This window comes from Gigantopelta aegis, chromosome 3, assembly GCF_016097555.1.
Source record: "Gigantopelta aegis isolate Gae_Host chromosome 3, Gae_host_genome, whole genome shotgun sequence".
NCBI lineage: Eukaryota > Metazoa > Mollusca > Gastropoda > Neomphalida > Peltospiridae > Gigantopelta > Gigantopelta aegis.
Genome location: NC_054701.1, coordinates 61,199,546 through 61,210,667, shown reverse-complemented (window position 1 = coordinate 61,210,667; position 11,122 = coordinate 61,199,546). Strand labels below are relative to the sequence as shown.

The 11,122-nt window shown below is 38.5% G+C and overlaps 1 protein-coding gene and 1 long non-coding RNA gene across 2 annotated transcripts; both read right to left on the bottom strand.

Moving 5' to 3' along the window:
* Positions 1 to 1,196: 1,196 nt before the first annotated feature.
* Positions 1,197 to 3,651, bottom strand: LOC121367309. Its single transcript, XR_005957358.1, has 3 exons — positions 3,490 to 3,651; positions 2,161 to 2,211; positions 1,197 to 1,394 (listed from the first exon to the last, which is right to left on the bottom strand). It is a non-coding gene; the product is annotated as an uncharacterized LOC121367309 (long non-coding RNA).
* A 98-nt stretch (positions 3,652 to 3,749) lies between these two features.
* LOC121391454 (toll-like receptor 2) lies at positions 3,750 to 7,195 on the bottom strand. The gene is made up of 2 exons (XM_041523087.1): positions 7,068 to 7,195; positions 3,750 to 4,358 (listed from the first exon to the last, which is right to left on the bottom strand). Exon 2 carries the CDS (start codon positions 4,316 to 4,318, stop codon positions 3,818 to 3,820), a length of 501 nt encoding a protein of 166 aa, XP_041379021.1. The 5' UTR covers positions 4,319 to 4,358; positions 7,068 to 7,195; the 3' UTR covers positions 3,750 to 3,817.
* Positions 7,196 to 11,122: the final 3,927 nt, after the last annotated feature.

The window sequence follows — 11,122 nt, the reverse complement described above, 5'->3', positions numbered from 1 at the left end:
ACTGAAATTGCACGATTTCCGTACATTCTCCACGCAGCCTATGTACGGCTTTGCCCCGGCCTGCCCTCGAGGGCCCGTACGAGAACTCGCACGATGCTCGTACACAATGTGAACACATACGCCGTAACCCGTAGCCACCTACGATGCCTCAAAAATCGTACGAAAAATCGTAGACCCATTTATCGCACAGCGCCCGGAGCAAATGTGAACCAGGCATTATTAGGTAACTGGTTTCAGTAGCGCAGTCGTTAAACCATAAATCATTTTTCAAAGTTACTTATTCTTTATTTTCCGTTGATTATTTTGAGTTAAAATTTTGAAGACATTTAAAAATAAGAAATACATGTTTGTTATTTAAGAACTATTTTGTTTTTGAGTATAAATATTGTAGGCAACAAGGCATTCAACACGTGTGGACATACTACTTGGTTTTAGGTGGATTGCAGGATACATAAAATAGCTGGTTACCGTCTTGAAATACTCGCTTTATTCTGCTCAGATCGAATAGCGAATGATTCTAACCTATAGTCCGTCCCATCATTCTATAAAAATATTTAAAAAAATAATTTCAGTTTTCTTTGAAGTAAGAACACTAAAAGTGTTTTGGAAATAACCAAATTTTCTAAACTATTTTTGTATCCAATTTAGAAAACAATCGGCTCAAAATAAATAAATTGTAGTAAATTACATAGCATGAAAAAAGGCGTTTCCGGTGGGACGGACTATATGCGGATATCTTAAGACAGTAACCAGTTATTTTCTATAGCTATCAATATTCTTGTTCGTAGTGAAATATCATTTGACACGAACTTTCCCGAACACCCAAAGAAAAAGAAAAAGAAAGAAATGTTTTATTTAACGACGCACTCAACACATTTTATTTACGAATATATGGCGTCAGACATATGGTTAAGGACCACACAGATATTGAAGGAGGAAACCCGCTGTCGCCACTTCATGGGCTACTCTTTTCGATTGACAGCAAGGGATATTTTATATGCACCATCCCATAGACAGGATAGCACATACCACGGCCTTTGATGTACCAGTCGTGGTGCACTGGCTGGAGGATCGATCCCAAAGCGACCGCGTATCAAGGGAGCGCTGTACCACTGGGCTACGCCTCGCCCCCGAACACCCAAAGATGTTGGGTTGTGGTTTGTTTGGGTTTTTTTGGGGTTTTTAAAGATCCCGATTTTAATGACTCTTCCTTGAGATGTAAGTTTACGTACGTTGGATAAACATAATTATTATTCTTACTTGTGCTCCCATGTTTATCAGATGTTGACGTTGATACAGAGACAGACCAGGGATAACCCAGGCTATTCCTGAAAATCTAGAGGGTTTCTCTTTTTTGGCTTCATTTGAAGTGGTCATTCCATTTACACGTACCTCTGAAATTAAAGTAGCATGCCATTCATGCAGAATTTTGTTTTCTACCCTCTCCTCCCTACACAGGAAACTGTTGTCCACCACTGTATTGAAGTGACAGAAAAGCTAAACTTAAAATATCTCAAAATATCCAGATAAGGAATATTGTTCTGGAACTAATACGCCGAACAGTCTGGTTAAAACATACGACTGGCATTGGCGCCATCGGACTGAAGGCCGAGAGTTAAGGACACTGCATCCGTCTGTGTTTCGCTCTCACTAACCAAAACTAACCGTTAACCCAGTTCCCTGGACAGAGGGCCAAGACAGCTCAGGTATGTACTCAACATGATATATATATATATAGAAAGTGTGTGTGTGTGTCTAAATGACAAAAAGTTATTTCCATTGGCAAAACCTACTAACTTAGCCTACTTTCCCCCCCCCAAGTTACAAGGTTATGCACGTGTTGACTAATTACAAACACAAATGCAGTTAGTTTATAAGTGGAATCTTCATCATCACAAAACCAGAATGTAGCATGCCCAGCGATCAAGTTAATTTCGAACCAAAAATAATAAATATTCATAAATTAAAAAACAAATCATCCTTAATCGAGCACAAGTTCACCATGTCCAACAGGTAAAACGTGAGTTTTATCAATAGAATTAAAAACATTAAGTGACACTTAGTAAACATCTTACCTTTGCATAACACTTAGTAAACATGTTACCTCGCATAACACTTAGTAGAAATCTTACCTCGAATAACACTTAGTAAAAATCTTACCTTCTCGATAATGTTGCACATTGAAATTTGGTAAAATGTCTTTCAGTTCACCTACAAATAAAAACACGTATCCAGTCTCAAATAGAATGTGCTGTAACAAACGAAAGAACACAGAAAGCAACCATAATATTATCTTCGTAATGCAAGGGTGCTACTCCGTGACGTTACGTCATAAGTATGCATGGATTTTGACTTGTAAAGCTGCCATGTTATGTGCATAGCCAAACTATTATAATGCCCGTTTTCATTTTTGGGGAAACTGTTGACGTATAACATTCACAGCATGGAATAGAATCGTAATGACAATTGTGCATCGATAAATTCCTAAAACCCGAAAACTATTATTTTAGGCGTATTATGAAATAAGGAAGGAAATGTTTTATTTAAGGACGCACTCAGCACATTTTATTTACGGTTATATGGCAACGGACATATGGCTAAGGACCACACAGATATTGAGGGAGGAAACCCGCTGTCGCCACTTCATGGGCTACTCTTTTCGATTAGCAGCAAGGGATCTTTTATATGCACCATCTCATAGACATGATAGCACATACCACGGCCTTTGATGTACCAGTCATGGTGCACTGGCTGCAACCCCTGCAATTAATAAAATGTCCACGGCAAAAAAACAAAAAAAAACATGTCTTGAAAAAAACCCCTAATATAGTCCACATTGTTAACATATATGATGAGGAATACAGAAAGCAGGTCTACATAATGTCCTCTCCGGGTGGCACTTAGCGCATTCTGAAGCCGGTCTATCTGGCCAGTCAATTCCTGCAATTTAATTTGATACTACTTTTGTTCTTGAAACATGTGCGGGGTCCTACTAAACTCAGAAGGACATTTTTTTGTTTTATGCAGAATGAGTGTAGTCAAAGACGCTACCCGTTATATTGTAAACTAGCAGGCTAACCCCTTCCCACATATCTCTGAATTACGTTAAGGGTAAGGAATTGCTGCACATCCATGACGTATTCAATATCTTGTTTGAAACGCTGCGTGTGGCAGTTTTAGCAACAGATTGTTTTTGTTGTATTAGTCCGGGATCCAAGTCTAAAAAGAGGCCTAGAAAATGGCTGAGCACAACACCCACTACACAGTTGGTTTGTCACTTTAGGCTGCTTGGGGGATATACTCTGGAACATTTCTAGCCCTGATGTGGAGTTGAATTCTGGCACCAACAATAGGTGACAGCCTATTTTCTAACAGAGGGGTGGGTTGGCTTACGTGCAAAAAATAACAATTTGATTTGATTTTCTCGACTTCTACAAGAAATATCCTTCAGAAATTGTTGTTAATACTATGTCAACGATAGTTACTTACATTTCTGGTACAGGGCGTCTTTAATCTTGCAAACAGCATTCTCTCCCTTGGCCCCTGCGTGTGCTGTAACCTCACCGTGGTGCAGGGGTGTAACATTCTCTTTGAGAATGGCCAATACAGCACAAATTGAAGTTTAGAGTAAAATTCGGTGTCCGTAACATTCTGTGATATTTGTATTTTTGCACAGTTCTTTACACTGTTTTTGTTTAAACCTTGAATTTTTATGTTGATGTTGATCATCACTTTATTTATTTGCATTACCATAGTTTGACACCCAATAGCCGATGAATTTTCGTGCTGGGGTGTCGTTAAACATTCATTCATTCATTCATTCATTCTCTCCCTTGGTGACGTCGATGTAGTTGACAGTTCTCAGCACGTCTGGCACGGGGCAGGGTTTCAGCATCACTGGAATGATGCAGTTCCGTCTCTCTTGGACAGACAAAACAAACGCCAGGTGTCTTTCGTAGGAACACCAGCCACTGTCGATGTATTCTGGCGACAAAACCAGAACTATTTTCATGGCACGTGACATTCCATCTTCAATAAGAGAAAGAATCGGCTTCCCAGGAGTGAAATCTCTCGGAGGCCACAGACACTTGATCCCATAGTCTTGTTCCAGTCGCTCTACACACATCTCAACCCATTGCTGGTCGTCAGAACTATGAGAGAAGAACAGGTGGTGTGTTTTTCCATTAGGTACAGCGAGGGCCGGGTTTCTTCTTTGGAGCGACTCTGAATTACACCTGAAGCTATCATCCGTGCTAGTCAAACTGTCGAAGGTGGAAGGCAAAGGTTCACAATCGCTAACGTTCCCATCCGCCATCATGTAGTGGAATTGAACGATTTTTGTTTAAAAAAAATAGTTTCTGAAATAAATATATATACAACTGTTTTTATGTAAATTTATTTTAAAATTTTATGTAATAACTTAGCACATAAAATGTAATCATCTAACAGATTTTGAAAACATACCCCACTTAAGTCACATTTAAGCCATGGGGCAAAAGGATGGTAGGTACTGGGCTCGCAGGCTGGTACAGGCATCCATCAAGAGAACGTTTTAACGATTCAATGGGTAGGTGTAAGACCACGCTCAGACTCGTTAACCAGTAACCTACTGTCCTGGACAGACAGCCCAGATAGCTCAGGTGTGTGCCCAGGACAGCGTGTTTGAACCTTAATTGTATATAAGCACGGAAATAAGTTGAAATGAATGAATGAATGAATGAAATATACCATTAAAGCAACAGGTCTCAGTAGTGTCATGAACATAAGGCTGATAGGTACTGGGTTCGCAATACACCGACTTCTCTCTCACTAACAACTAACCACTAACCCAAGGTTTTGGGCAGACAGCCCAGATACATGTATCTGATGTGCATGCCCAAGACAGTAGAAGCACGAATATAAGTTGAAATGAATGAATTATACAAGTAAAATTATAATCATGAAATTTGGCCATTTTAATGGCTGTTTTATCATTTTATTTGACCATTTTACTTTATTTTCTTTAGCATGTAAGGACTATAAGTGTACACTGGCAGTGCATGCCATCTTCTTGGATGAATCATGTAACATCAGTCAGAAACAAGCATTCATTTTCATCTCAATATCTCAAGGCATTGTAAACAAAAGTCCGGAAAACGAATTTTAATATCTGGTGAGTAATAGGTAAATTGCCATGAATGTGAAACTTGTTATGTAACGGAACATCACAAAGCTATACACAAAATGTCAGCTCAATATCTCAAGGTATTGTAAAAAAAAAAAATTATAATAATTAAAATAATTTTAAAATCCGGAACTATATGTGGGGGACAGATGGAAGGATGGACGGACAGACAAGTAGAATATTAATAATGTGAACCTGTAGCGGCTAAAGGCCAACTATCCATTTTCCTGGGCCGGGATTGCTCGAAATCTGGATAGTTGAATTTAAAAGGTTAATTTTACACCCATACATATATTATTAGTCCCGATCCGTCCCTCGTTCCCAATCCAACCATTACCTCAACAAAGGACGTGCTATGTAGTATCATTTCTATGTGATGGTGCATACAAAACATTCTTTGCAGATTTTCCGGTACCGTACAAATAGCAAGTGGCGACACCGGGGTTTCTCTCTAGACTAAGTCTTGAAATAGCCATGTTAGACACCGGGGTGTGTGGTGGGTGTGTGTTGTTGTTTAACTTTTATCATGCTCCCATACCACTAGGGTTTCGAGCATGTCCCCCCCCCCCCCCCCCCCCCGGGCTCGATCTCTGGATGCCAGTTACCAGGTCCGGGGCAGAACTATTTGGGTCAATTTTGATTATTACTAAGGGTGTGTGTGTGTGTGTGTTTATGGGGGGGGGGGGGGGCTAGCCCAGGGGTAAAGCGCTCGCTTGATGCGCGGTCGGTGTAGGATCAATCCCCGTCGATTAGCCCATTGGGCTATTTCTCGTTCCAGCAAGTGCACCACGACTCGTATATCAAAAGCCGTGGTATGTGCTATCATGTCTGTAGGATGGTTCATACAAAAGATCCCTTGCTACTAATGGAAACATGTAGCAGTTTCCTCTCTAAGACTATATGTCAAAATTACCAAATGTTTGACATCCAATAGCCGATGATTAATAAATCAATGTGCTCTAGTGGTGTGGTTAAACAAAACAAAGTTTGTTAGACACCAAATAGCTAGGCGTTGTGTGTGTATATATATATATATATATATATATATATATATATATATATATAATAAGAGAGAGAGAGAGAGAGAGAGAGAGAGAGAGAGAGAGAGAGAGAGAGAGAGAGAGAGGAGAGAGAGAGAGAGAGAGAGAGAGAGAGAGAGAGAGAGAGAGAGAGAGAGAGAGAGAGAGAGACCCTAGCTTCCGTTAAAAGAAAAAGAAATCCTGACTGACTGTTGCGGCAGGATAGTTTTTCTCTCATGCTCATATTGTTTTTAAAAAATTAAGAATAAGTTCATTACAAAATTGATATTTTGACAAACTGTTTACCGACATCAACATATAGCCTAGCTGTAACAGTACTACTGACATCAAAGTTCGCTAGCGATCTAGTGCGCGGGACACATTAAGTCACTTTCTACATCCCTCCGGACTACTAGCGATCATGGGAAACACGAGGACTGACTGCTCGTTGCAAAACAAACTAAAAACAAAAACCCGATTAATCAAAGGGTTCTTCTACTGTTTCAGAATAATATATAATGATATTAAAGACTGAAAATGTAAAACGCGCATACACAAAAAAAAAAGGTATTTTCCCAAAGCATGCGCTATAACGGAATTTTACGCATGACATATCCGTGTTTACTCGACAAAATTAAACTTCTGTTTACAAGAATAAATTCGTTTTATACGTTCAGATTGTTTATTTTTTAATACACTAATTAAAATATTATTTGACCACGTACCGTAAATGCAAAATGTAGAATATTCATTCCATACGTATCATACTATGAATTCACGATTTTGCCATTACCCTAACGGAATTTGGGGCATTAACGGTACTTGACAGAAATAAGCATGAACTATTCCTAATGTGCATAATAATAAATAAATACATGACGTACCTTTTTTTACAACAAGATTATTCCTTGTAAGTTATCCTTTTTTGTATGCAAACATGAGTTTCTAAATTGCATAAAATGTAAAGACCTTCAGAAGAAAGAAAATAAGATTACTACTTAGTAACTGGGATTTTCCATCGTATCTATTTTTAGCTTTGGGCGTTACGATGACGCTTAGTAAAGTATCAAAGGTCTACCGATTGACTCGTTGGGCTATTTCCAGACCCATACAACTAATGCATTTTATGTAAAGCACAATAACTGGTATATCAAAGCCCGTGGTTTGTGCGATCCTGTCTGTGGGATGGTGCATATAAAAAAAAGAATCCTTGTTACTGATGGAAAAATGTAGCAAGTTTCTTTTCTAAGACTATATGTCAGAAATAACATGTTTCTTTTCTAAGACTATATGTCAGAATTAACATGTTTGACATCCAATAGCCGATGATTAATAAATTAATGTGCTCTAGTGGTGTTATTAAACAAAACAAACTTTAACTTTAACGTGTGTGTGTGTTTGAGAGTAAGTGTGTGTGTGTGTGGGGGGGGGGGGGGGGGTATTTTTAAGTTTATATATTATATAGTCGGATTCCCCTTCCTAAAAAAGTAAATGTTTTGAGTCTAAAGTGAAAAGGGAGAGGGGGTAGGCCCCTGATTCTTGCAGGACCGATTTCACATATTAGCCAGCTAGTGTTACACCTAGGCCCGTAGCAATGGGGAATGGTTCGTTTTGTTTAGCGACACCACTAGAGCACATTGATTTATTAATCATCGGCTATTGGATGTAAAACATTCGGTCATTCTGACACAGTCATAGAGAGGAAACCCGCTACTTTTTTCCGTAAGTAGCAAGGGATCTTTTATATGCACCATCCCACAGAAAGGATAACACATACCACGGCCTTTGATATACCAGTCGTGATGCACTGGCTGAAACGAGAAATAGCCCAATGGGCCCACATACGGGGAACGATCCTAGACCGACCGCGCATCGGGCGTGCGCTTTACCACTGGGCTACGTCCCAGCCCCAATGGGGAATGGGGACGTCTACCCGCAAAAAAGTATTGCCCTTAGAATCTGCCGAACTGTTATTTTTATACGAATAGTTTGATGCTGTCTGCAAATGTCTGTAACAGCATGCGCTATCACTCAGTTCTTGTTCTTTACCCTAGGAAAACAGCCCACAATACTAGTATAAGAAGATAGGGTTTTTAGTGTATCAAAGTATAACACTGAAGCGCCGACTTAAAAAATCATCTGGTGCCAGCTACACTGTACCAGTGTATGTTGATTTGCAACTGGGAGCATGGCATCATCTTGACAGATAGTGAACAGTGGCCTCTCCCCTCTCGCTTCATATTATGCCCGTATGCAAACAGATATAAATACCTATATCTCGAATTTGAGAAAAACAAACCTCCCTACCCCATCATTCATTTTAAAATTCCCTCTTGCTTCATATGCCTATTAGTCCTGCAAAAAAGCTATAAATACCTATATCTCGAATTTGAGAAAAACAAACCTCCCTACCCCATCATTAATTTTTTTAAATTCTTAATTCATAAACACCTACCACAACACAGACATATAAACATTTTATTTCATCCAGAATAAACATAGTAAAAAACAGATACAAACAAAATAAAAACTAACAAAACAAACCCTACCCACAACCGGCACATATAATATATATTATATACATACATACATACATACATACATACATACATACATGTATATACATGCGTATATATAAAACCAATCCAATGGAACATGTTTCACTAGATCACCGGATCAGAACCAACTAAAATTTACTAACCCGCAATAATTTCTACTAGTCCGCCAGTCTATAGGATAATAATATATATTATTAATAATATTATAATATGCAGTGTTTTCACTTCAAATGACATATATAGATATGTTGACGAAACATTATTAAGAACACCTGGTCAGTGATCAACATCACGTGGCAAACAAAATCAAAAAGACGGATCGCCCGTCGGACTGGTAGTGGCATTTTTTAACTCGTCCGTCAGAATTTTTACTCACATTTGGAGAGCGGGCGAGTAATTTCTGCACCCTTGCAATCAAATATCATCCATTTGCGTTGTTGTATATACATGCACAGAATAACTGGTTAGTCTTAATTTATCTTGGGAAGGTTAGAATGGCAAATTTACATTGTGCACATAACTTAACATAAGGCTATAAAAAACATGCATAAACAGAATAAACACCCACCGAGAGCGTGAATCAGCTAACTCATAGGGCACAGTCTCTAGTGCGAAAGGGTTCAAGTAAAAAAAAAAAAATGTTTATTTATATAGAGTAGGACCCCCCAAAACAACTTACATCATCGGTTCCTACAGGCCTGCATATACATATAAGCTTGCATTTTATGTGCATATATATTCTGTGTGTGTGTTAGAGAGAGAGAGAGAGAGAGAGAGAGAGAGAGAGAGAGAGAGAGAGAGAGAGAGAGAGAGAGAGAGAGAGATGTTACTCTTTAAAAGAGAAATGTGACCTTTTAGTAATATGTGTACAACGGAAAATAACAAGAATGTACTATAAGTGTTACTGAACTGAACGAAATAACAGGTTTTGATCATTTTAAAAATATTAATAATGACTTTACAATATGTGCTCTTAGATCATATCATTTAGTTACATCGTATGGCGCCCAAGTTGTAAATTTACAACTGTTTGTAAGCTCTATGGCTGACTTAGCATCTGATTCATTCTCGCCCCATATCTTCTGCCAACAGATGTGTCAGCTTCTTCGTTTGGTGGCTCACTCATCAGCCGTATCCTTCAAAAACGTGTCCTTTTCATGCATTGGTTGATTTCTGTCAACTATTTCCTTATATATATATATATTTAATGTTTATGCATCGATTGATTTCTGTCAACCACTTGCTTCAGAGATGTGTCATCATCAAGCAATAGTTGACTTCTGTCAAACATTTCTTTCAAGAATGTTTCATCTTCATGAATTGATTGATTTCTGTCAATCACTTCCTTCAAAACAGTGATCTCTTCACGCATTGGTTGGTTGCTGTCAATCACTTCCTTCAGCACAGTGTCCTCTTCAATGATTGGTTGATTACTGACTATTACTTCCTTCAGAACAGTGTTCTCTCCATGCATTGGTTGGTTTCTACCAATCATTTCCTTCAGAATGGTATCCTCATCATGCATAGACTGATTTCTCCCAATCTCTTCCATCTGAGATGGGTCAGAATTGTGCATTGTCTGACTCCAGTCACTTTGTTCCCTTTTAGATGTGTCAGTTCCCTGCACTGATTGCAACCAGCCATTACTCTCCTTCAAAACTGTTTCTGAGGTATGTGCTGACAAACTCCAGTCAACCACTTCCTTCATATGTGTATCTGCTTCATGCACTGCTTGACACAAACCCACTTCCTTCAGAGATGTGTCACGTTCCTGCATTCCTTCAACATCTCCCATAGTCCTTTTCAAAGATGTGTCATCGTTATGCATGTGTGGGCTTCTGTGATACAGCTCTGGAGTAGATACATATGCTTCACTGCTGAGTAAAAGGGTTTGATCATCATCATCATCTTGAATTTGCTGGGAAAAAAGATATAAAATCAAAATAAATTCAAATAAATATTATTAAAAAGCTAAAATAATTGTAAAATAATATGGTTTATATAACTGGTCTGTAAAACATTAAACTATCCACTGAAACATTTGCTTTTATGAATCACAAGATAATATTTGTGTGATGAAATACAAATATAATACTAGTATACAATATAATAGAACACAGTGAGTGGGAGAGTGAGACACACAGACACACAGACACATAAACACACACACACACACAAAGAGAGAGAGAGAGAGAGAGAGAGAGAGAGAGAGAGAGAGAGAGAGAGAGAGAGAGTAGAAAAAGCCAGATACACAAAAGAAGAGAAGGTAGAAGGGAGGTATCATTGTAATTAAATGCTTTATGTATGTTAGTGTTGGGAATCAGTTCGAATTTCATCATCAGTGATCGGTTATAATCTGTTGGCACCAACCAATCAACATT